The sequence below is a fragment of the Hypanus sabinus genome, chromosome X1, assembly GCF_030144855.1.
Source record: "Hypanus sabinus isolate sHypSab1 chromosome X1, sHypSab1.hap1, whole genome shotgun sequence".
NCBI lineage: Eukaryota > Metazoa > Chordata > Chondrichthyes > Myliobatiformes > Dasyatidae > Hypanus > Hypanus sabinus.
The window spans coordinates 12,145,477-12,172,745 of NC_082738.1; the positions used below are offsets into that span (position 1 = coordinate 12,145,477).

Sequence of the window (27,269 nt, forward strand, 5' to 3'; positions counted from 1 at the left end):
GATCTGCACTATCGTACTATTTCTAAACCCACCTGCACGTGGCACTTGTAGCAATCCTGAGATTGCTATCCTGGAGGTCCTGTCCTTTAACTTGGCACCTAGCTCCCTAAACTCACCTTTCAGGACCTCCTCACTCTTCCTACCCACGTCATTGGTCCCTACATGGACCATGACATCTGGCTGCTCACCCTCCCTCTTGAGAATACAGAGAACTCAATCCGAGATATTGTGGACCCTGGCACCAGGGAGGCAACAGACCATCTGGGATTCTCGATTTCTTTCCACAGAAACTCCTATCTGTCCCCCTAACTATTGAATCCCCTATCACTATTGCTCTCCTCTTTTCCCTCCTTCCCTTCTGAGCTGAGGGTCCAGTCTCGGTGCCAGAGACGCAACCACTACAACTTGTCCCTGGTAGGTCGTCCCCACCAACAGTATCCAAAACGGTATACTTACTGTTGATGGGAATGGCCACAGGGGTGCTCTGCTCTTCCTGTCTATTCCCCTTCCCTCTCCTGACAGTCACCCAACTACCTGTCTCCTGACTCCTAGGAGGTGACTATCTCCCTGAAAACTCCTGTCTATTTCTGCCTCTGCCTCCCAAATGATCACCAGTTCATCCAGCTCCAGTTCCCTAACACGGTTTATCAGGAGCTGCAGCTGGATGCACCTTTTGCAGGTGTAGTCATCAGGGACAGCTGTGCTCACCCTGACTTCTCACACACTGCAAACGGAGCACTCAACTGCCCTAACTGCTGCTTATATTACCTACTCCTAAGTTAACTAGATTAATTAAAGGAGCTTACCCGGCCTTACCTCACCTGGAGTGAAGCTCGTACTCAGCCTCTGCTCGCTGTTTAAATTCCCCCGCTGATCTCAGAGGCCGACTTTCACGCGCTTGCACAGTCATGCCCCGTTCAACCTCGCCTCTGCCTGTCCTCGCCGAAGCCTGATTGAGCCAAAGCCGTCCCACTGGCCGCTGTATATGGCAGTCTTTTTTTTAAACCTTTGACGTGCTATGTCACGTGCCTGCGCAGTCTAGCCTCTTTGCCCCGATCAGTTAAAACAAAAGCTTCTTTCCGAGCTTCTTTTACCTCTTCCTTCTCCGCCTCTTGTTGCAATTTAAATAACCGTTGAAAATTCCCTCTCCCTTTTAAACCTTTGGCGCGCTACATCACACGTCTGTGCAGTCTAGCCTCTTTGCCCCGAAGTTAAAAAAACCAGCTTCTCTCCGAGCTTCTTTTACCTCTTCCTTCTCCGCCTCTTGCTTCGATTTAAATATCATGCAAGAAAATTAGCTCAGTTGATTGACATCCCATTCATAACCCTACACATTCGCTCCTTCCAGAATTCTATGGCTGCCATTGTTTTCTTAGGTTACTCTGATTGCACCTCCTAAACCTGCAACAGCACCATGGTTCCTTTTCTTGTCTTAGCTCACCCTCTAGGTATCGTATCATTCTGGACGCTTGAGATTTGGCAGTTACACCTTTTTTTCTAAATCTCTTTCTTGAACATCTCCAACTGCCTGACTGATTTACCTTCAAGTAGCTATTTCCAGTTCACTTATTCCTACATTACTTCAGTCCAGTAAAACTGTGTTTTCCCAATTATTGTCATTTCCAAAAACGACACCAATTCAAACTGAATTATGATATTACATACTTCCTCTCCTACTGACACAGTCCTTCCATCTCCCCAGCTTCAATGGTTGGACTTGCTACATAATGACTAAAAATACTCCTAAAGGCAACTGACTAAGCCTGTATACCCTCTATAATTCTAACACTGGCTGCATATTACACTATAATGAATTCCTCAACATTATTGTTTGAACTATTTTACAGTTGTCAGAAATTTACTTATAAATTTGCTCTATTCCTCTCAGACTCTTTGGTGGTTCATTGTACACTTCAAAGAGATTACCCTGCTTTTTGTTCTTCAGAAAAATCATTTTCCATCCTTCTGCCATCTGCCCTTCCCACAGCAGCATTTATCTTTACCCAATATTGTTATTCCCATTCCTCTTTTATCCCCAAGTCTAACTCACCCAAAGTTCCTGTAACTGAGACCCTAACCCACCAAATTTGCCCTGCTTTCATCTACATTCGGTAATAGCTAACACCGTAATTTTACAAGACATCAGTGTCTTCAGCTCACCTGCCTCATTCACTAAACCCGTCTCACATTAAACAGAACCAGATTCCTCAATTTTCCAAACCTCACTTATCTATTTCCAATCTCTCCAGTTCTCCATGAAGACATCATTCCTCTTCCTTGTCTACCCAGAGAGTGAAACTACTGACTGTCTGGTTCTTACAGTTAGCCATCTCCTGACTGTTGTACCTCCATCTGCAATGATCCTGATGTCAAAGTATCTGAGCTTCCAAGATATGATAGTGAAGTAGTGTTCAGATCAGTCACTGTTGGTATTATTCATGAGGGTGCTAACATTCCATATCCCAAATTTTGTACCGTGGACTGGAAGTTGCCTTTGCAAGATTTAGTTTAACATGAACAACCACTGCACACCAGCTAACAGAGTAAGGTCTTGATCTAGTAGTGAAGGGGCCAAAGACCACTAGAGACTAGGCTGCTACATGGTAATAATACTCACTTCTATATGTGGGAAAAGCATAGGTGCCACCTGCATATGCACTCACATGCCAACACATATGTACATGTGCACTTAAGCACAGGAACCCTTGCCCACTGCCTCCCTCTCTTCTCATCTGCCCTCATGCTCATGCTCCAGACTCCAGCTTCAAAGCCCAGCCACACACCAGGCCATGGTGCTGTCACTGGCCATATTTCCCATTTCAGCTCAAGCACAACTGCAGCTACACACCTAACCACTTCCTCTACCCAAGCCCCAAATTTCTAGTGCTTCAATATGCATCTTAGTCCTTCATTTCCTAAAATCTGTGGAATGGCTGTTCCTACATGGGAATGAAGAGATGCTCACCTGCGACATCTGTAGCCACTAGAATAGGAATCGACTTTTTTTTGAAGTCAGAGATTACTTTGTTTCGTTCACTCTGATCCATATCTCCATGCAACAGTCCAACAGAATAACCCTCCTGGTTTAAATTAGCAGCAAGCTCATCACTATTAGCCTTCTTGGTCACAAAGATGAGCACACTGCCTCTGGATGTCAGCTCCACAAGTCGTCTTGTGAGCCAAACCCACTTATCAGGACCAGATGCAAGAATCTCCACGATCTGAGTTACATCCTCGTTTGCCTAAAACAAAATAAATGTTAATGAGGATTAATGCTGATACAAAGGGCATACTATCCAACACTGCTGAGAATGGAGGGTCAGCACTTCCAGAGCTGAAATATCAATGATCCCAGAGATGGTAAAACACTAGTTCACAGAAAGAGCAGAATAGGAATGTGGTAGAGATGTTTTTTGGAACTGATAAGATTAAGAATATTTAGTTAAATAAAATTATGAGAAGCATGACAAGAAGGGAGAAGAAAGACGTTTCTTGGTAACTCGGGGCATAGATTATGTAATGAATTAGAGGAGACAGTAAAGAACAACATTTTTATCCAGGAGTTGTACAGCACAGAAATATTTTTTTTAAATGTTCCCCAACTGAAATTTGGTACACTGCACTTATGTCATGTCCAATAACCAGATTCAGCAAGGTCTACTTCTCACTGGACCCAAAACATACTGTCCTAGAAAATTAGTGTGGACAAAAATTGTGCATCCTTCTTTGCCCTGAAAACTATTGCTATACTAACTTACAGGGGAATAATTAAAGATCCCCTATTATAATCACCATCTTTGTTCATATAATTTTGGCAAGTTCCCTGCACATTTACACCTCCAAATCTCTCCCATTACAAGCTGAGAAAATACTCTTAATTCAAGGTCATGATGGTCATGATTGCATTGGAGAAGATGCCAAGGAAATTCATCTGGAGATGGAGCAATTCAGTTGGATAGGCTGGATTTGTTTTGCTTGAAGTGATGGAGGCTGAAAAGAGTTTTGATAGAGGTATACAAACTTATGAAGGAAGAAATAGTAGAAAACTTCAAGTTTTCAAAAAGAGGTGTCTAAAACTAGAGGGCAAAGGTTTAGGATAAGGGAAATTGAAGGTGGTTGCAGTCTGGAATGCACTGACTGATGAAGGCAGCTACTATTCACTATATTTTCATACCATCTAGACAAGCACTTGAATCACAAAGGCATAGAAGTGCTGGCAAATGGATACATACTTGGTCAAAGATGTGATGGATGAAGTACCTGGTTCTGTGCTGTGTGACTCTGACTCTCAGCAAATCCCCAGGTCCAGATGGTCTGCACCCTAGGGTACTAAAGGAGGTGGCCCTGGAAATTGCGGATGCATTGGTAATCATTTTCCAATGTTCCTTAGATTCAGGATCAGTTCCTGAGGATTGGAGAATGGCTAATGTTATCCCACTTTTTAAAAAAGGAGGGAGAGAGAAAACAGAGAACTATCAACCTGTCAGCCTGACATCGGTGGTGGGAAAGATGCTAGAGTCCATTATTAAGGATGAAATAGTGGCATATTTAGATAGCAGCAATAGGATTGGGCCGAGCCAGCATGGATTTACCAAGGGCAAATCATGCTCGACTACCAGGTAATCTATTGGAGTTTTTCGAGGATGTAACCAGGAAGTTAGACGGGGTAGATCCAGTGGATGTAGTGTACCTCGATTTACAGAAGGCATTTGATAAGGTCCCACATAGAAGATTGGTGGGTAAAATCAAAGCTCATGGCATTGGGGGGAAGATATTGACATGGATAGAAAACTGGTTGGCAGATAGAAAGCAAAGGGTAGCGGTGAATGGGTGTTTCTCGGAACGGCAGGTGGTGACTAGTGGGGTGCCACAGGGCTCGGTATTGGGACCACAGCTGTTTACCATTTACGTTAACGATTTGGATGAAGGCATAAAAAATAACATCAGCAAATTTGCTGATGATACTAAGCTGGGTGGCAGTGTGACATGTGATGAGGATGTCAGGAGAATTCAGGGTGACTTGGATAGGCTGGGTGAGTGGGCAGATACTTGGCAGATGGCGTTTAATGTGAATAAGTGTGAGGTTATCCACTTTGGGAGTAAGAACAGGAAGGCAGATTATTATCTGAATGGTGTAGAGTTGGGTAAGGGAGAAATACAAAGAGATCCCGGAGTCCTTGTTCATCAGTCACTGAAGGTGAATGAGCAAGTGCAGCAGGCAGTGAAGAAGGCTAATGAAATGTTGGCCTTTATTACAAAGGGAATTGAGTACAAGAGCAAGGAAATCCTCTTGCATTTGTACAGAGCCCTGGTGAGACCACACCTGAAGTATTGTGTACAGTTTTGGTCTCCAGGGTTAAGGAAGGACATCCTGGCTGTAGAGGAAGTGCAGCATAGATTCACGAGGTTAATTCCTGGTGTGTCTGGACTGTCTTACGCAGAGAGGTTGGAGAGACTGGGCTTGTACACGCTGGAATTAAGGAGATTTGAGAGGGGATCTGATTGAAACATATAAGATTATTAAGGGATTCGACAAGATAGAGGCAGGAAATATGTTCCAGATGCTGGGAGAGTACCAGAGGGCATGGTTTGAGAATAAGGGGTAGGTCATTTAGGACACAGTTAAGGAAGAACTTCTTCTCCCAAAGAGTTGTGGGGGTCTGGAATGCACTGCCTCGGAAGGTAGTGGAGGCCAATTCTCTGGATGCTTTCAAGGAGGAGCTAGATAGGTATCTTATGGATAGGGGAATCAAGGGATATGGGGACAAGGCAGGAACCGGGTATTGATAGTAATTGATCAGCCATGATCTCAAAATGGCGGTGCAGGCTCGAAGGGCCGAATGGTCTACTTCTGCACCTATTGTCTATTGTCAATGCTCCATGTCTTTCATCTTTCTTTCCTTTTGCTTTAGCTTTGCAAAGTTCATTCAACTTTCCCCTCCCACTTTCTTTTCTTCCTAACCTTTTCTGTTATCACCATTAAGTCATTTTTCCGCACAGCCATCCATGCCAATAGCTCACCAACCTCCAGATTCACATACATGGAAAACCAAATGTAATTGTTTATCAATTCCCACTTTCACTGATCCTATTAAAATCCTAAGAGCTACTAATATAATGTGAAGTGTCCTTCTGATTTACTTTTGTTTATCTTGCTTTTTAAATTTGATCCTACCATCACATCCCACCCCATTGCTAAATAAGTTTAAATCCTCTCCAGCAGCACCAGCAAACTCTTCCATATATTCCAGACACTGGTTCAGTTCCTGCTGAGGTGTAACTCATCTGGCTTGGAGAAATCCCAGGTCTCCTTGAATATAGAATTTTCCCAAAAGCACATTTCTCCAAGCCATGAATTAATCTGCTTTATCTAAATATTCCTGAAATCCTGAGATTCCTACTTTTAAGGTCCTGGTTATTTAATATACTTACAAACTCCCTAAACTCTGCCTGCAGAACATTATTCCTTTTTCTACCTCTGTCATTGGGACCAATATGCACACAACCTCTGGCTGTTTAGACAGTCCATTCAAGAAGTTCTGCAGTCATTGTTAACCAGTCACATACATATATGTCACAGAATCATTTGACATGTCAATCACTATTACTGTTGCATTTTCCTTCCCTCCTAACCCAAAGCCCAACTTGTTCTAAGATCTCCCACATATGCACACTAATATAGTTCAAATAGCATTTGGAAACATCTCTCTAAAATAAGGTGCTGAATATTGGGATTGGGTTACTCTAAAAAAAAATCATATTCCAGAATCTTATCATGCAGGTCACAAGAGAAGTGGGCATCCACAGCAACTATGCAAAGGAAACACTATAACTTAAAGCTTTTGGTACTAGGCTTAACTCAGCACAACAGCCAGAACTTGATAATAATATGCACCGAGAAAGTATGCAATGAAAAATTCTGTAAAATGTAGGTTTATATGACATCTGATGAAAATACTTGATATTAGCACTGAAGATAGTATGAATACCAACACCACTTGCAGGTTAAGTACAGGGATTATGCTTTGTGGTTTATCATAGCCTTCTATAGAGTAGTTACCCTCTGCCCTGTGGGTTCTTTGTGACAGCCCAGATAACTGTAGAAATCAGCTGGTGGAAGTTCCCAAGCTGTCAACTCATACTGAACATTATTTTAAATTTCTTGTGATTACTGCTGGGAATGACTCATATTTTATGGCCATTAATTGCTAAAATGAGAAATTCTTCAGTCATATTACCTCTCCGATGTCTCCTTGTACAACTCGGATAGGGTCAGAGAGGATGTCTCGGGCCAGTCTCTCTATCTTCTTCCGGAAAGTAGCACTGAATAGCAAAGCTGGAATAGAGATTCCACATGTAAGGTAATTCCTCAATAATTCCTCCAGCACCCAGGGCATGCCCTTTTCTCACTGTTACCATCAGGTAGGAGGCACAGAAGCCTGGAGGCACACACTCAGCAATTCAGAGACAACTTCTTCCCCTCTGCCATCCCATTCCTAAATGGACATTGAACCCTTGGACACTACCTCATTTTTCTTTATACAGAATTTCTGGTTTTTGCACGTTTTTTTAATCTATTCAATATACATATATAATTGATTTACTTATTTTTTTCTGTCTCTCTCTCTGATAGATTATGTATTGCATTGAACTGCTGTTGCTAAGTTAACAAATGTCACTTCACATGCCGGTGATAATAAACCTGATTCTGATAATCAGACTTTAGAGCCTGATGGGCATAAACACAGAAATTGTTGGAAACACTCAGGTAACACCTGTGGATAAAGAAATAGAATAAATGTTTTAAGTCCAAGATCTTTTGTCAGAACTTGCAAAGAGTGAAAACACGTTAGGTTGCAACAGCAGGGAAAGTAGGGGAAAAACTGGTCAACAAAAAAAGGATCATCTCTAGATAGGGTGAGACCAAATGAATAAATGTGACTGTTAGAAATGCAAAGTAAATGTCGATTAGGCTTCCTTGTCTGTATTGTGTTGGTTATAGCAGGGCTGAAGGATATGCACAACTGTACCATTCAAGAAAGAAAAACAGCCAAAATCACAGACAGTAGGCAGAAATGGACTGCTCTGATACAGATAGAAAAAAAACAGTAAGTCAGCTGAAGTTGAAGACTGCAAAGTGCCCAGGTGGAAGATGAAATTTCTTCCTTAAGCATGCACTGGACCTCAATGTAACTTTGCAGGAGGCCGCAGACAAAAAGGTTAGAATGGGAATGTGATGGAAAATTAAAACAGCAAGCAAATAGAAACTTTGGACCACTTTTGTAGATGCATTTGGTTTCTTCAATGTAGAGGAAAATACATTGCGCAAACCAAATGGAGTGCACTAGATTAGAGGAAGTATAAAATTATGAAAGCATATATAGGATACTTGGATCAACCTTTTTCCCAGAATGGAAATGTCAAATACTAAAGTGCATTGGTTTAAGGTGAAAGGGCAGATGTTTATAGAATTGTGAGGCAAATATTATCATACAGAAAGTGGCAAGTGCCTGAAACACACTACCAGGTGGAAACAAGTACAGCAACATTTAAGAAGCATTTAGATACACATGAGTAGACAGGAAATATAGGATTTGGACCTTGTGCAGACAGACAGAATTACTTTATATTGGCATCATAATTGGTGCAGACATTGTGGACCAAAGGGACTTTTCGTACAACATGCTGTTCTATGCTCTAAGTGCTCCACCTGGAAGGAGTGTTTAGGACCCTGGATGGCGGGAAAAAGGAGTCAACCCTATAGGATTTGCTGAGTTGAATAGAAATTAGAAACTCTGTTTGCCAAGAACACAAATTTCAACCATAAATTGCAAAAGCGAATTCAGGACATGCAGAGAAATGAAGGACAATCACACCCAGGGTATGCCCTCTTCTCATTACTACCATTAAGGTGGTGGTACAGGAGCCTGAAGACACACACTCAATAATTTAATAATAATTTTCTTCCACTATGCCATCAGATTCTTGAACACTCCATGAACACTATCTCAAACTACTTTGCTCTATTTATTTTTATATGTTCATATTAAAACTTAACAGTAATTTTTTTAATGTATTGCACTATACTGCTGCTGCAAAACAACAGATTTCATTATATCTATCAGTGATAAGAAAAACCCAATCCTGATTCCTAGCAAAATGTCCAAAAAGAGAACTGAAGGCAAATAGTGAAGACAATTAATCAGATCGACAAAGCTATAAGATATCTGTATTTCACATATGTATTTCTCTTTTCAACAGCGTTTTCTAAATCGTCTTCAAATCTCTTCAAGTTTCATGTTATGGTAAAATTATCTTCTGATATTAAGCAACACCCCCTGCTTGATATCTCTTAACAAATAAAGCTCAGTCGTAACTATCCAGATACTGCAGTTTCCTAATACAACATCTCCAAAAGTGCTTCACAATATTAATATTCACACCTCCCCCAAAGTTTTGTGGTAAAGACCATAATCAACAGATCATCCCAATAAGATTGGACTTTGTTTTCAAACCAGTGTGATTTTGAAAGATCTATAGGACTTGTAGTGTCTTGGAGGATGGCAGAGTGAGTTACGTGGCACCAGGTAAAAATCTGTACTCCTTGGTTTTTATCTCACTGTACACTGTATATCTTCTTGTTTCACTACTCTTAAGTGATACTTTTACTGACTGCAGTGACAAAATTATCAGAAGGCCTATCCCCAGAAAACGATATGATATAAAGTCGATTATATGAATAATTAAATTGATCAAAACAGAGTCAATAACATGTTTTACTTTCTTCAGTTTTCCTGGAACATTGTTTGGCACCATTGATTATCAGAACAATGTACTTGGTTATGATCCAGTGCAGTGATACCTTAGTTTGCTGCATCTAGGCTCTAGGTCCATCATATATGATGATTCAAAATCTATCCTTTTATCACCTTCACTCCTCCACCCTTCACTGTGCATTCAGTAGGCTGACATGTACTGCAGCCACACTTGTAACATCCATCAACAAAAAGGAAGTGAACAAAGATGTTGTGGGAAGAACAACACTTATAAATCAAACACTATCCATCGTCTGGAAAATATTCCAATCCTTCATCAGGGTAGGTTTGCATACTGTAAGCCCCAATTAAAACTAATTTGGGAGCACTACTATGAAGACTTGGATTAAGGAGATCTCCTGCCTCTGAAGATCACTACATTAGCAGGACAATTATGGCTGTTGGTCCTTATTTATGTAGCGATACAGCAGAGTAGGCACTTCGAACCACAGCAACCCCTGACAAATCCGATTAACCCTAATCTAATCATGGAACAATTTACAATGAGTAATTAGTCTACTCAGTATGTCTTTGAACCGTAGGAGGAAACCGGAGCACCCAGGATAATCCCATGCATTCCACGAGAAGAACGTACAGAGACTCCTTACAGATTGTGCCAGAATAAAACTCCTAACTCCAGAATGCCCCTAGCTATAAAAGTGTCATGCTAACTGCTGCTACCGTGGCACTCAATTTGTGTGAACAGCAAATACTTCAAATGAATATTTTTCCTGAGGAGTAAATTTCAAGCCCCTGCAGCATTTTACACAGTTTTAATGCAGTACACATTACCTAGAGGAGCTGAAGCTACTTCATGACCACAGATATATAGTTACACATCTCTTATGATAATAATTGTTATGAATGTCAAACTTTATTTGAATTCACACTGGTTACAAAACTAGAAATAGAACACAGAATACTTACTCTGTCTGTCTGGACGGACATGATTTGCTATTGATCGGACCTGATACTCTGAAAAAGTTGAAGAAACATCAAACTTTAGATCATAACCTTCACCCATCAGTGCGTAGCCAAGTTATGTATCTGTGCATATGTGATTACGCTGAATATCCAAACATAACCGGCAAAAGCAAAAATACACAAAAATAAACAAAATTTGAATAGCATGTACACATTGAGATAAAGCACATGCACATATCTGTCATCGGTGGTGAAGTTGAAAAATCAAGATTGCAAAAGTCAAAGAGCAATACAACAACTGCCTACCTCTATCCAGGTATTTGGATGTTTCTTTCCTGTCCTAAGAACCCTGAATTATATAAAAAATATATGTTTTCAAATCCCCAAGGCTACAATCCTACCAATTCTAGTAATTGTCTCCAGCTGTCCTGAGACATCCATGCTCTTCCAGCTTTGGATCGAAATCAATGGTACATTTAATTGCTCTATCACCCAGTCTTTTCTTCATCTATCAAGACCACAAAGCTCCTATACACATTCTTCAACCTCTCTAAATTCCTTAATTCTCTCTTTGACCAATATTGGAGTAAAACATAGTGTGATGATATTCCTGTCAAGTGCTTTGGTATGCTTTGCTATTTTAGTGATATATGACTAGGATATTTACAACAAGTAATCAAAATACAAAAAAGTTTGACATTTTTATACATGGTGGAGATCTCTTACCAAATCCCATGTCAAACATCCTGTCTGCTTCATCAAATACTAAATAGGTCACTCTCTGTAGGTTAGTGGCTTTCTTCTTCACATGATCTATCAACCTCCCCTAGGAGAGGGAATGTAACAGTGAGCAACCTGAACAAGCTGTTTAGTTATTTACACAGCATAATTCACAACGCTAAAGGACATTTCATAATAAAAATAAGATGTACAAATGCAATCATTTTGCTGTAATTCCTCTAGGAATATTAATATAGATCAGATTTCAAACTGCATAATACAGCAAAATTTAAAGATATTCAATAATTATTAATAAAAATGCCTCATTCCACATTCAACAAGAAAGAGCATACAACCACTAGTGTATAGAAATTAACAGTCAAAAGAACTCTCAATGCCCACCAGCATCATTAGAGTGGCTGCTCAAGCAGTGTCAGCAAATCTCAGGAAAATATGATTTGAAAGTCGAATCCTTCTTTAAAAAAATTCCTTTTAAAATAAAGATATTTTCCTTTGAGTACAATTTCTCAATTTAACAGTGCTCAAATTACAACAACTGCACTTAAAAAGTACTTTACAGATTATAAGCCCCTATGAGATATCTACTACAGAAATACAGGTTATTTCTACTGCACTCTTTAAGTGATTTTTTTTTCATAGTGGCAGCAATTCAAATATTTACCTCCTTGGCTACTCTAAATAGGATAGTGCTTAAATGCATTTTATATACTCACTGGTGTACACACGACGATTTCTGCACCTTCTTGAAGAGCTTTTGCCTGTTCCCACATACTGCCTCCACCATACACAGCCACTGACCTCAGGTTGTAGGCTTTTCCAAACTTCCGACATTCAGAATGAATCTGCATATGACAGGAAGTAAACTAATTTAGCGCCAGCACACATAGGAAAACCTTCAGTATATCACATCATAAAAGCAGCAACAAGGCTATGTTGAGGAACTATTTTAGGGACTGAGTGTAACTGTATCTGCTACACATCTATTACCAACTAGCTTGAAATCAGACCTTCTATTGACAGCATATAAATATGTAATTGGATTAACCCACAAGTACATTTGAATCAATTGAACCCACAAATTTAATCAATGCCTAAAAAACATGACTAGTGGTTTCAAACCAGATACTTTCTTCGTCACTGTAATCATGGAACAATTTACCATAAAGTATGTGACATCCTTGAAGCAAGTGTGTGTACATGTGCCCCATAAGTCTGTATTCAAGTTAAAGTTTAATTGTTATTCAACCATACATGAATACAGCCAAACAAAACAGCATTACTCTAGGGCCAAGGTGCAAAACACAATGCCAACAGTCATTCACAGCACAAGCACATACAAGATAGCAAGCTCATATAAGATATCAAGCATGTATATACTGTATCCTAAGGTATCACGAAGCGATTAGAGAATCACATCCACAGCAAGTTGGTGCACCTCATTGAAGACACAGATTTAAGACAAAGATAAGCACAGATACAGCTTTATCTCCAGCATCTGCAGTACTTTGCTTATGAGTACATCTACACAGTTTGAAGCTCTGTAGTAGTGAAAGGAATATATAGGGAAAAGGATATAGGGTAACTTGTGGGATTGGGGCTACCCTCACACAAAAGAAAAATGCATGTGACAAGTTCAGCTATTACTTGTTGCATATTCTACATAAATAAGTACTCAACTTCTTAACATTCAGAATGGCAAGTCTATAAGTAAATGAAAAATTTATATACAAATTAGATATTAAAAATAAAACAGAAAATTCAACAAACAAAATCATCAACCACATCCGAGGAGAAAAATGAATTACTATTTCAGACTGGGTTTTTTTAAAATCAAAAGCAATTAAACACAAATGATTTTTGATTTGCTTCCACTTATCAGCACAGAACTTCTTTTAAAATAAACTGACCTTTTTCCTTTTCAGGAATTCCATTAATTATTCTTACATGTGATGAAATTCATTTTAAAATTGTCAAAGGCTTAACCCTAAAGATTGAAGATGTAATTTATCAATCAAAAGATTTAACTTCAAGGACTGATACTACAGAACTCATCACATTGACCAGTAAAACATAGATCTCATCTGCTTTCTAGATACTTATCATTACTGTACCTGTTGACAGAGTTCCCTGGTTGGGCAGACGATCACACCAATAGGTCCATCCCCTAGTTCCAGCTCCTTCTGATCCATGATATGAATCAACATCGGCCAGATAAAGGCTGCAGTTTTACCACTACCAGTTTTGGCAATTCCAATCATGTCTCTCCCACTCAGTGCAATAGGAACACCCTGTATCCAAACAAACATATAATTGTGACATTGTGACATTATTTCCTTTAACCACAATTTTTCTTTACAGGAACCTAAGAGGCTAGCACAGGTGATTGTGGTGGACCCATTTCATTTGGCAGAGATGTTTCCACATGAGGACACAGATTTAAGTACAAGGATTTGAGGGGATCCGAGGAAATCTTTTCATTTAAAAAAAGCAGTGAAAATCCAGAATTCATCGTCTGAAAATGTGATGGAGAAAGAACCACTGATCATGATTAAAGAGTAGCTGAAAGAAGCATCTGAGGAGCTACAATTTACAATGCTACAAACTAAGTGCTGGGAAATGGAATAATCCACAAAAAGCCTCCTCTATATTGTAATTTTCCATAATTCTATGAACATTCTGAATCGTTACTTCATGGCCAATCTGAACATTGGCCAGCAAGGACCCCAAGTCATTATCGCATGCTCCATTGTATCCGCCCATCTACACTGCAGCATTGTTATGGTCTTGGGCTGAAGGGCAGCAAAACATTAAGGAGTATCATTCTCAGATGACCCTTGCACTGGAACTTCAAGCATTCCAACTTAACATTTATCAGCATTATATTATTATAGAAGACAAATCTGGTGGCAATCACTAAGTAGGAAGTTAATGAGCAAACTATTCAAATGAAAATAGGCACATAGAACTGTACATATCAGTGCATTTTCTGAGGAAATGTTAGATGCAGTCACAACAGATTGTCCAAGACCACCACAGACTCCTTAGTCAAAACGTTTTGAGGACTTGGAGAAACATGGACCCTGCTCGGAATAATATTGAGGGCTGTGAAACCAAGGTTAATGAAGGAAGATACTGATCAACCTACCACACTGATTGACCACCAGGCTCAAGGGGTCAACAGTGTACTTCCATTCTTATTACACCTGCTCCAAAATTATACTTTCAAAAATCAACATTGTTGGTCAAGCCAGCAATAGCTCAGTTGTAGTGCACAAAAAGAGGCTTCTTTGTAACTTTCTGTAACACAATTAGAGGACCTCAAATTTCAATCAAACCACATGCAACATAAGAAACAACTTTTACTGCTATTTCCTTTTTTTTTGCAAATATCTGATATCGCTGAGTTTAGAAGTGCTAAAGCCAATTGTTCTATAGTTTAAAAAATATTCTGTTGAATGTTGTTTTCAGTTGTTAGACAGGTCTGAAGCTACTGTGGTTGATGCTATTGCGGCTACCATTCATGTAAATCCAGAGGCTTCCCTGTGTTACCTTCACTTTGTTGCAATCTGATCTATTCATTCAATGCTGGTGAATCAGCTACAATGATTGCCCACTTCTACAGTTTTCATCAGTTCTATGAGATACTGGCAGGGAGCAGGAGAAGCAGGGAGGGAGGGGGCAGACACTATGGACATGGGAGAGTGGAGCAAGAGCAAAGGAGGAAGAAGTAGGAGTGGCAAGGATGCAGAACAGATTTTATAGAACACATAGGTGAGAATGGCCCATTGATCAACTACAGATGAGATAACGGTTCCATGGATTTGGACCCAAAGATCCTTCTGTTCTGCCACACTTTTAAGTTCGACCTTCCAAAGTGAATCACTTCACACTTTTCTGGGTGGAACTCCATCTACCACTTCGCAGCTCAGTTCTGCAACAATTTCCTGTTGCAATCTATGACAATCTTCCACACTATCCACAACTCCACCAACCTTTGTGTCGTCTGCAAATTTATTAATCCACCCTTCCGCTTCCGCTTCCTCATTCCACATCATTTTATAAAAATCACAGAGCAGGGAGTCCCAGAACAGATCCCTGCAGAACAGCACTGGTCACTGACTTCCAGACAGAATACACTCCACTCTCTGCCTTCTGTGGGAAAATCAATTCTGAATTCACACAGCCAAGTTTTCCTGGATCCCATGTCTCCTGACCTTCTGAAAGAGCCTACCATAGGGAACCTTTTCGAATACCTTCATCAATTTGTTTTGTCACTTCCTCAAAGAAGTTGAAGTTAATCAGTCTTCTGAGGCACAACCTACCGCAAATGGAGAGCAATTTGGGAATGGTGGGAGTAAAGCCAGCTGTGATCCACACTGAACAAACATTATGAGGAACCAGAAGGAAGTGCAAATGTTATTAGAGCTTAGGTTATTGAAGCTAAAATAATTAAAAGGCAGGATGTCCAAGACACATACAATTTGGTATAGATACACACAGATCAGGCAAATCAGCATGAAGCATTCTCACTACTAACTCGACCAAAGGTATAGACACAAATATCATGTTATACTCTTGATATTTGTGGTGATTTATAAGTTGAAATAAGACTTTCATATGGCACTATATCCTCCTAACCAAATCCAAGACCAATCAGCAAATCCAGTTGGGGAAACATTCAGCTTCAGCGTCCAAGATACATGAATAAATGGCTATGGAGACAGTAGACATATCGTTTGCCATCTTCCAAAATTCCAGACTCTAAAATGATCCCCACTGAAGGCAGGAAATGTGACTCCGTTACTTAGGGAAGGAGGGACAGTAAACTGCAGACCAGTCAGTCAGACAACAAAAATAAGAAAACAGCAGGAGCTTATTAAATAAGTGGCAATAGAACGTTTAGATGATGAACACAGTATTATGCAGTTAATATGGGTATATGTTAATTAGAAAGTTCAGTGAATATTCACCAGATTGAATCCTGGAATACTGAGTTTGTCCTATGAGAAGTTATACAGACTGACTCCGTATACTCAAGTTGTGAATCAGAGTCAGAATCAGGTTTATTATCACTGCCGTGTGATGTGAAATTTGTTAAATTAGCAGCAGCAGTACAATGCAATACATAATCTAGCAGAGAAAAAAATAATAATAATCAAACAAGAAAATCAATTACAGTATTTACATATATTGAATAGATTTTAAAAGTGCAAAAACAGAAATACTGTATATTTAAAAAAAAGTGAGGTAGCGTCCAGATTCAGTGTCCATTTAGGAATCAGATGGCAGAGGAGAAGAAGCTGTTCCTGAATTGCTGAGTGTGTGCCTTCGGCTTCTGTATCTCCTACCTGATGGTAACAGTGAGAAAAGGGCATGCCCTGGTGCTGGATATCCTTAATGATGGACACTGCCTTCCTGAGACACTGTTCCCTGAAGATGTCCTGTGTACTTTGTAGGCTATTGCCCAAGATGGGGCTGACTAAATTTACAACCTTCGGCAGCTGCTTTCAGTCCTGTGCAGTAGCCCCTTCATACCAGACACCGATGCAGCTTGGCAGAATGCTCTACACGATATAACTATTGAAGATTTTGAGTGTATTTGTTGATATGCCAAATCTCTTCAAACTCCTAATGAAGCATAGCTGCTATCTTGCCTTCTTTATAACTATATCGATATGTTGCGACCAAGTTAGATCCTCAGAGATCTTGACACACAGGAACTTGAAACTTCTCACTCTCTCCACTTCTGATCCCTCTATGAGGACTGGTATGTGTTCCTTCGTCTTACTCATGATGAGTGCCAAGTCTTTGCTGCGGCACCACTCCACTAGTTGGCATATCTCACTCCTGTACACCCTCTCGTCACCACCAGAGATTCTACCAACAATGGTTGTATTGTCAGCAAATTTATAGATGGGATTTGAGCTATGCCTAGCCACACAACCATGTGTATATAGACAGCAGAGCAGTGGGCTAAGCACACGCCTCTGAAGTGTGCCAGTGTTGATCGTCAGCAAGGAAAATATGTTATCACCAATCCGCACAGATTGTGGTCTTCTGGTTAGGAAGTCGAGGATCCAATTGCAGAGAGAGGTACAGAGGCCCAGGTTCAGCAACTTCTCAATCAGGATTGTGGGAATGATGGCATTAAATGCTGAGCTATAGTCAATGAACAGCATCCTGACATAGGGGTTTGTGCTGTCCAGGTGGTCTAAAGCCGTGTGAAGAGTCAACAAGATTGCACCTGCCATTGACCTATAGGCAAATTGAGATGGGTCCGGGCCCTTGCTGAGGCAGGAATTCAGTCTAGTCATGACCAACCTCTCAAAGCACTTCATCACTGTCAATGGGAGTACTATCGGGCAATAGTCATTAAGGCAGCCCTTCTTAGGCACTGGTATAATTGTTGCCTTTTAGAAGCAAGTGAGAACTTCCGCCTATAGCAGCGAGAGGTTGAAAATGTCCTTGAATACTCCCGCAATTTGGTCAGCACAGGTTTTCAGAGCCATACCAGGTACTCCATCGGGACTTTCTGCCTTGCAAGGGTTCACTTTCTTTAAAGACAGCCTAATATCAGCCTAATATGTCTTAATGAAGACAGAGATCGCAAGGTCATCGGGTGCAGCTGTAGTTGTGTTCTCCCTTTAAATACATGCACAGAAGGCATTGAGTTCATCTGGTAGTGAAGCATCACTGCCATTCATGCTATTGGGTTTCGCTTCGTAGAAAGTAATGTCTTGCAGACCCTGCCAGAATTGCCAAGCATCTGATGTCGCCTCCAACCTTGTTCGAAATTTGTCTCTTCGCCCTTGAAATAGCCCTATGCAAAGCATACATGGTTTTCTGGTATAGTCCTGGGTCACCAGACTTGAATGCCACAGATCTAGCCTTCAGCAGATGACATTTATCTCCTGGTTCATCCACAGCTTTTAGTTTAGGAATGTACAGTAAGTCTTTGTGGGCACACACTCATCTACACAGGTTTTAATGAAGTCAGTAACAACTGCAGCATACTTATCTAGGTTCAAAGATGAATCCCTGTACACAGTCCAATCCACTGATTCAAAGTAGACCTGTAGGCGCTCCTGTGCTTCCCTTGTCCATACCTTCTTGGTCCTCACTGCTGGTGCTGCAGTCTTCAGTCTCTGCCTGTACTCAGGGAGTAGAAGTACAGCCAGGTGATCAGTCTTCCCAAAGTGAGGGCATTGAATAGCACAGTAGGCATTCTTGATGGTGGTGTAGCAATGACCCAGTGTGTTGTTTCCTCTGGTATTGCAAGTGATCTGTTGATGGTAGTTGCTTAGTAAATTTTTCAGACTGGCCTGGTTAAAATCTCCCAAAACAATGGTGAGGGCGTTAGGGTGAGCTGTTGCTCAGATCTAAAGCCTGCTTGACATTGGCCTGAGGTGGAATGTAAACTGCTACCAAAATGACCCCGGAGAACTCCCGCGGTAGGTAAAAAGTACAGCACTTTACTGCTAGATATTCCGGGTCTGGTGAGCAGAATTGGGACAGTACTGATAGATTTGTGCACCAAGAAGAGTTGATCATGAAGCATACTTCTCCACCTCTGCTTCTGAGACTCTATAGATCTATGCTGACAGTGTATAGTAAACCTGTCGATCTGAATCACTGCATCCGGTACGGAAGGGGTTAACCAGGAATCCGTGAAACAGAGGACACACTCGGTCCTAATGTTCCTCTGATTCAGCACCCTAACTGAGATCATGAGAGTTCTCCAGCAAGATAGTTGGTATAGGGAGTTTAAAATGACACAGACCTCATTGCAATATGAAAATTCTTATGAGGCTTCACAGGAGAATGTGGTCTGGATGTTTTCCTCGACTTGGGTGTTTGGAACCAGAGGCCGGCTGCAATCTAAGGAGTCAGCCATTGAAGACAGAGATGAAGATAAATTTCTTTACCTAGGTGATGAATCTTTGGAATTCCCTACCGAAGAGGATTGTGAAGGCAATGTCATTAAGCATATTTACAAAGATTGTTGATATATTTGTAGATATTAAGGGAATCAGGGCTTATGACATTTGAGCAATAAAGTGTCCTGAGGTTAAAAAGTCAGCCAAAATATTACTGAATGGTGTAGCAGGCACAAGGTGCTGAATAGCCTAATTCTACTTGCATTTATCTTGTCTAATTTCCTCAAAGCTCATTCAGTTATCACATAATCTGCTATTTCATTAATTTACTTGATGTTTCACTTCATTGTTATATTACAATGTTTTAAAGCTGACTAATTTATTGACAAAATGAAAGTGAAAATAAGAATATTATATTGCATTTGTAACACCAGTAGCACTGTAAAGAAGGATGACACAAGTGAGAGAGCCAGTCTCTTACCTGACACTGTATAGGTGTAGGCTGTGTGTACTCTGACTTTCGGATCTGGTGCATCAGCTGCTCATCAAAGCCAAAATGGGCGAAGCTGCTACAAGGTTTGGGAGGGTCAGCACCAGAAACCTACGGAGGAAGACAGCCAATTCTGTTAAATACTCTTAAAATTAAATTCTGCTCTTAAGAAATTCAGATAGAATTTCCCCAGAATCTTGTCATTTCTCAATTTTACACAACTTCTGAAAACAGCACCTCCAATGCAAAGAACTGCAGCAAAAGAAATAAGGTATAATTATGCAACACAAAGGTACATGCAGTTACCAACTTTTTAATCAACAACAAAAATAAAGTTTGAGAAGGTTTAAACTTGTATTGCAGATACACCACAGTGTCAAAACAGCATATACCCAGCTAGTAGTTGCTCTCAATTTCCACAAATATGCTTCATGTGATGTTACATCATATTAGGTTATCGTCAAAAACTACTTGCATGAACTTGGCATTGACTCAGTATGGTGGCGTCAGGTGATAGTAAAAAAAAAACAAGCAGCTCTGGTAGGTTCAATCCCAACCTCAGGTGTTAAGAGTATGGAGCTTCCACATTCTTCCTGTGACTATGAGTTTCCCCAGGTATACCCTGGTTTCTTTTCAAACATGTGCAGTTGACAAGGACAATGTAAATTGTCTCAAGTGCATTGGTGAGTGGTAGAATCTGAGTGGGATTGATAGAAATATGGGGAGAATATGTTACAGGGAAAATTAGTGCAAGGAGGTCACTCTGTGACTTGATGGGATGAACTATTCAAAGAATGGGGTTTCCCTCCCTCTACTATTGATGCTGCCCTCATTCACATCTCCCTCCATTTCCCAAACATCCGCGCTCACTCCATCTTCCTGCCGCATTAAAAGTGATGAGTTCCTCTTGTCTTTATTTACCACTCCATGAGCCTCTGCATCCAACACATCATCAACTTCTACCACCTCCAAAGAGATCCTACCACTAACAATATCTTAACCTCCCCCACCTCTCTCTGCTTGCCACAGTGATCGCTTCCTCTGTGATTTCTTTGTCCATTTGTCCCTTCCCACTAATCTCCTCCTGGTACTTATCCTTGCAACAGCCTGAGTGCCACACCTGCCCATTCACCTCCATTCAGGGCCCCAAACAGTTCTTCCAGGTGAGACAACAGTTCACCTGTGAATCTGCATCGGTCATCTATTGTGTCTGGTGCTCCCGATGCAGTCTCCTCTACGTTGGTGAGACCCGTCGTAAATTGGAAGACCGCTTCATCGAGCACCTCCACTCCAGCTGCTAAAAGCAGAACTTCCTGGCGGCCAAGCATTTTAATTCCAATTCCCATTCTGACAATCAGTCGGTCTATAGCCTCTACTTTTGCCAAGACATGGCCTCCCAGGGTGGAGGAGGAACACCTTGTATTCCGCCTGGGTAGCCTCAAATCTGATGGCATGAATATTAATTTCTCCTTCCAGTTAAAAAAAATTTCCCTCCCCTCCCCTCTTCTTCTATTCCCCACTCTGGCCTCTTACCTCTTCTCACCCCCCCCGGGTCCCCTCCTCCTTCCCTTTCTCCCATGGTCCACTCTCCTCTCCTATCAGATTCCTTCCTCTTCAGCCCTTTATCTTTCCAAGCCACCGCCTATCAATTACTAGCAATTCTCCTTTCTCTCTCTCTACCTTATTTTTCTGGCATCTTCCCTCTTCCTTTTCAGTACTGAAGAAAGGTCTCTGGTCAAAACATCAACCGGCTAATCATTTCCATAAGTGCTGCCTGACCCACTGAGTTCCTCCAGCATTGTGTGTGTGTTGCTCTGAAATGGTCTCTTTCTATGTCAGAAGAAATACAGTATAGTCAAGAACAACAGAGTAAATTGTTAATTGCATTTGAAACAGAGAAAAAATAAACTCGACACTTGCATTATAATTTGAACAATCAGGTTAAACCAGGAGAGTAATCCCATTAGTTTGAGGGAACAACAAATAATCTGCTGGAGGAACTCAGCATCTGGTATAGGATCTTGACTGGAAATGTCAACAATTCCTTCCCTCCCACTGATGCTGTTCAATACGCTACTTCCCCCCAGCATTGTTTGTTGATCTAGATTCCAGCACCTGTAGTCACGTAGCCCCATTAATTCCATTCTCTCTTTCTTTACTTCCCTGTATTCTATTAACTTATTCTTTCATGCAATTCCCCTTTGATCCTTCTTGCCATTAACCTACACTTAAGACTAATTTGTGGTAGCCATTTAACATGTTTTCAGAAAGGAGGAGAAAAAGCCCCCAAGGAAACCCACTCAATCTAGGTAATGTGTAAACTCCACTCAGACAGCACTCAGGTTACTATTGAACCCAGGTCCATGGTCTAGCAAGGCAGCAGCACTAACTGAAGTGCCAACCTGCTGCCTGCAGGGAGAGTTCCATATTGTACTCCACAGCTCGCTCTTTTGTTTCCTGTCATTGAGTGGAATCATGCCAACTGTGACAGGTGTTCAGCTGCTTGCTGTACTATACAGATCACTGCAGGTCCAGGTTATGCTGAGTGACAAAAGCTGATACATCTGTCTTGCCATTCCATCAGTGGTCTCCATACAGATTTCAAAAGCAGAGCCTGACAACGTTGAACAACACTGGGAACTCCCCAGCATTATTCTGGGGAAATTGGTCTCTGATCCAAAACAAAACAAACCCAGGATCTGAAGAATAACAGAGAAAAGATATTCATTTTATTTTTATGTTTTTAATTTTCTTATTGCTTCAATTTTTAAAATTATTTTAAAAACAATCTTGATTGACTTTTTAAAACCAGAAAATGCTGGAAAAAGTCGTAAGATGAAACAATATTTATGGGAGAGAAATGGATCTCTCATTAGAATGATAAAAAGTTAAAGAAAATCAAACTTGTCTGAAGTTGCAAGAAAGGAATGCAGAGTATGAAAGTGTTGACTATGGTAGGGTGGAGAGTAGGAGGGACTGAATGACAGAAATGGCAGTAGTGCTGGCCAAGGGAGGGGGTGAGGGCTTGTTAATTACAGCTGATCTGTCTGGAGTTATGATCAGCAGATGAAAAAAAAAGACCACCGGGAAAATATAAAACACTGGAGATGAGGAAATTGGAAATGAAAGAGAATTCTGGAAGCACTCAGCCGATGAGGCGGTGGAGAAACAAACCAGAATAAAAAGGTGGGGTAGAGGGGAAGGAGGATAGCTAGAAGATAATAGGTGAAGCCAAGTGGGTTGGAAAGATAAAGGGCTGGAGAAGAAGGAATCTTATAGAAGAGGAGAGTGGACCATGGGAGAAAGAGGAGGAGGGGAGCCAGGGGGAGGTGATAGGCAGGTGAGAAGAGGCAAGAGGCCAGAGTGGGGAGGGAGGGGAAGGGAAAACCAGAATTATCATTAGAGGCTGATGAGTTTAATTTAGAATTGCACAGCTTTGACTGCAAACTGGAAAGGCCAGTTCTCTAAAATTGCCAGATTTCATTGTTAGGCCCAGCAGATAATGAATGCACCTCATTCAAAAGGTGAGAATTTGCTCTTTAAACTGGCTTTCACTGGAACTATACAAGAGGCAAAGGAGAAGCAACACACAGCAAGAGTGGAATTGGAGAATTAAATGTTTCACTAAACTGCTGAGTGCTTCTGGTATTTTCTGTTATATATTCAGACTTTAGGTAAATGCATTTTTGCTTTGGCAATTGGAGAAATAAAATGACAGTCAACTGAAGCTCAATATCATTCCTGCCAGTTTAGAGAAAATGTGTTCAGTTTCTTCAGTGTAAAGGAACAACACTGAAGCTGTGATTGCGGTATCTGTTTGTGTCATACCACACTGCCTCTGGCAGCAACAGTTCATGATGTGACCCTGAAAAACTTTGACCACCATGTACCTTTCAGTGACAGCAGGTTAAATTCACCATGGCACCTTCAGGGCATCAGCACATCCTTTGGTCAACTGACGATCAAGACCTCAGTCCTTTTTTTTTATTTTTTTATGCATTTCTACAATTACAATGACAAAAGTCCAACTACAAAATAAAGATTAATACAGTGTAAGATAAACATACAATGATAATAGTTCAAAATAATGATGAAAAAGCACCCAAATTAAAGTCATGTAACGTTAGTAACCTCCCCCCGCCCCCGACACACAGAGAAAAAAAAATCCAGACCAACCACTGCAAGATGTAGGAAATATTAATTGGAGCATTCAAACCCCTAAAACTGTAAATGAAAGTAAGAACAAAAGATAATAATGCCTACTACCAAAGAAAGAAAAAAAATGCTGAAAGTAAGGGACTAAAAAAAAACTTAATCTAAAGAGGAGTTATGAAAATATTCAAGAAAAAGTCCCCACACCGTAATGAAACTTTATGCCTGAATTGAGAAGTGAGTAGTGAATTTTTTCAAGATCTAAACAGGACATAATATCATTAAGCCATTGAGCATGAGTGGGTGGGGCAACATCTCTCCACCTAAGGAGAATTAAACGTCTAGCCAAAAGAGAAGCAAAAGATAATGTTCGACGTTTAGTCGGACTCAAATGTATATCTGTCTCACCCAAGGTACCAAAAGGAGCAATCAAAGGATTAGGTTCTAAGTGGCAATTAAGAATATGGGATAAGGTTAGGAAAACTTCTCTCCAAAATTTCTCTAGACTAGGACAGGCCCAGTACATATGAATAAGAGAAGCCTCGCCACTCTTACACTTATCACAAACAGGACTAATGTTAGGGTAAAATCGGGACAATTTAGATTTGGACATGTGAGCCCTATGTACAATCTTAAACTGTAAAAGACAGTGGCGAGCACAAAGAGAGGTTGAATTAACTGACTTGAGAATCGCATCAGATAAAGAAACATTTAAGTCCTGCTCCTAAGCCATTCTAATTTTATCAAAGGGGCACTAATTTATCACGAACAAAAGATATTAAGCCTTTACCCAGTGGATTAATAGAAAGGAACAGGTCCACAACGTTTTTCTCAGGCATCACAGGAAAGATGGGTAATAAAGGATTAATGAAATGTCTAATTTGAAGGTACCTAAAGAAATAGGCATTAGGTAGATTGAACTTAACAGAAAGTTGTTGAAAAGTTGCAAAACGATTATCAATGAAAAGATCTTCAAAATGCCTAATGCCTTTTCTATACCAATCACGAAATGTTGAATCATGCATAGAGGGTAAAAAAAAAGATGATTGTGCAAGATAGGACTAGAAAGGGAGAAACCATAAAGACCATTAAATTTTCTAAACTGAGCCCATATTCTCAGAGTATGTCTAATAAGAGGATTGACGATTAGTCTAGGCAAGCGACTAGGGGGTGCAGATCCAAGAAGTACAGAAATAGAGAGATCCTTAGTTGAGTTCAACTCCATTGCCACCCAGTTAGGACAATCAGGCTGGCTATGAAAAAAGGACCAGAAAGTAAGACAGCGAATATTAGCTGCCCAGTAGTATAGACGGAAGTTAGGTAAAGCCATGCCATCTTCTTTTCTAGATTTTTGGAGGTAAGCTTTATTAAGTCTAGAATGCTTACCATTAAAGACAAAGTAACTGGAGCATGATCCGAGATCAATATACTCTGATAATCACAAGAGTGAACAAATGAAATAAGTTGATTATCAATTAAAAAATAATCAATTCTAGTAAAAGTATGATGGACATGTGAAAAAAAGAAATAATCTCTCTCAGTAGGATGAAAAAAACGCCACACATCGGAGATACCATAGTTAGCAAGAAAAGAATTAATAGCTAAAGCAGATTTAGTAGGCAATCTAGGAACAGAGGATGATCGATCCAAAGCTGGATCTAACCAACAGTTAAAGTCACTGCCTAGTATAAGAGAATATAGATTCAGATCAGGTAATGAGGGAAAAAAAAGTTCAAAAAAGTTCACATCATCCAAATTGGGAGCATACAAATTAGATAATACTACCTTAGTGTTATATAATTTGCATGAAATAACAATAAAACAGCCATTTGTATCAGATATCTTACTGTGGAGCTCAAAAGGAACATTTGGATTGATAAGGATAGAAACCCCCCTGGCTTTGGCCAGGAAGGAGGAATGGAAATGCTGACCCACCCACCTTGACATAAGACAAGAATTATCAAAACTACGAATATGAGTTTCTTGCAGGAAGGCAATGTCAGCTTTGAGTTGCTTAAGGTGGGAGAAGACCTTCCTTCTTTTAACAGGATGATTCAATCCCTTTACATTCCAGCTTATAAACTTCAATGGACTAACCATTATCAATTGTTAAAACATAAAAGGTAGTAGGCATAAATAGAGTCAAACATTCAAATAACAGTTTTGGAGCAAAAATATATCCTGAATAACAAGGAAAAGCAAAAAAAAGCATTAAATAGTGTTGGCACTGGAGAACCCACCTCACCTTCAAATCCCAAAACTAGATGGCTACCAAAAAAAGCAACTAGCTCCACAAGAAAAAAGACACCCCAAAAACTGACTTCCAGTTTCATAACATTAACATAAGCTCCGTTTAAATAATATAGCAAAAACTAGCTAACTTATGCACTGCAAATCAAGATTATAGATTAAAAAAAACAATACCATCAAAAAAAATATAAAGCTTAATACAGAATAATTGAGAAATAACCTACCCGTGAGAAACTATGAAAAAAAAGTAAATTTGAAAAGAAAACAAAGGGAAAAAAAACAAAAAAGTACTTATCAGCTGTTTAAAAAAAGCAAATCTGATGCAGTAGACTGGCAGGGAGACCTTCAATAAAACTCTAAGCCTCCCAAACCAACTGAAACCATTGTGGTTCTCAGTAGTTAAAGTTATTCGAAAGTGAAATAAACTACGCAAGTAAAATCTGAGAAAACAAGAAGGCTTTTTTTAAAAGTAAGTACTTATCGGCCATTTTAGAAAGTCACACTGGGTCCGAAGAAAAACCAACTAAAACCATTTGTGGTTCTCAGTAGTTAAAGATATTCAAAAGTGGACTAGATTACGCAGATAAAATCTGAGTCCGCAAGAAGGCTTTTTTAAAATAAAAAGTACTTATCGGCCATTCCAGAAAGTCAAACCGAGTCCGAAGTCGTCAAAATGGCTGGGAGACCTTCAGTAAACTTCTGAGCCTCCTTGACCGACTTGAACCATTTGTAGTCCCCAGTAATAAGAGTAATTCGGAGATCAGTGGGATTACGGAGGGAAGGTTTGAGTCCACAGTTAAAAAACTCTTTCATAACATCTTTGCACTCGGCACGCATCTTCAAAACCTGAGGGGCATAGTCTTCAACGGTATGAATGGTGTTACTTCAGTAATCCAAATTACCTCTCCGGCGTGCCTCCATGACTAGAAGGTTTTTCACCTGATATTGATGAAAACAAAGAATTATTGGACGTGGCCTCGAACCCAGGACAACTCGAGGAATAAATATCCTGTGGGTTCT

At 40.2% G+C, this 27,269-nt stretch overlaps 1 protein-coding gene across 1 annotated transcript in view; it reads right to left on the minus strand.

Moving 5' to 3' along the window:
- The window catches only part of ddx42 (DEAD (Asp-Glu-Ala-Asp) box helicase 42), a 71,305-nt gene that overhangs the window by 11,770 nt on the left and 32,266 nt on the right, over window positions 1-27,269 (minus strand). The window contains exons 8-14 of the mRNA XM_059955784.1: window positions 19,839-19,958; window positions 13,592-13,768; window positions 12,194-12,322; window positions 11,466-11,565; window positions 10,743-10,790; window positions 7,239-7,336; window positions 2,966-3,242 (exon numbers count right to left, since the gene is read on the minus strand). Of these exons, the coding sequence (XP_059811767.1) occupies window positions 2,966-3,242; window positions 7,239-7,336; window positions 10,743-10,790; window positions 11,466-11,565; window positions 12,194-12,322; window positions 13,592-13,768; window positions 19,839-19,958 (949 nt within the window). The remainder of the gene's footprint in view (window positions 1-2,965; window positions 3,243-7,238; window positions 7,337-10,742; window positions 10,791-11,465; window positions 11,566-12,193; window positions 12,323-13,591; window positions 13,769-19,838; window positions 19,959-27,269) is intronic.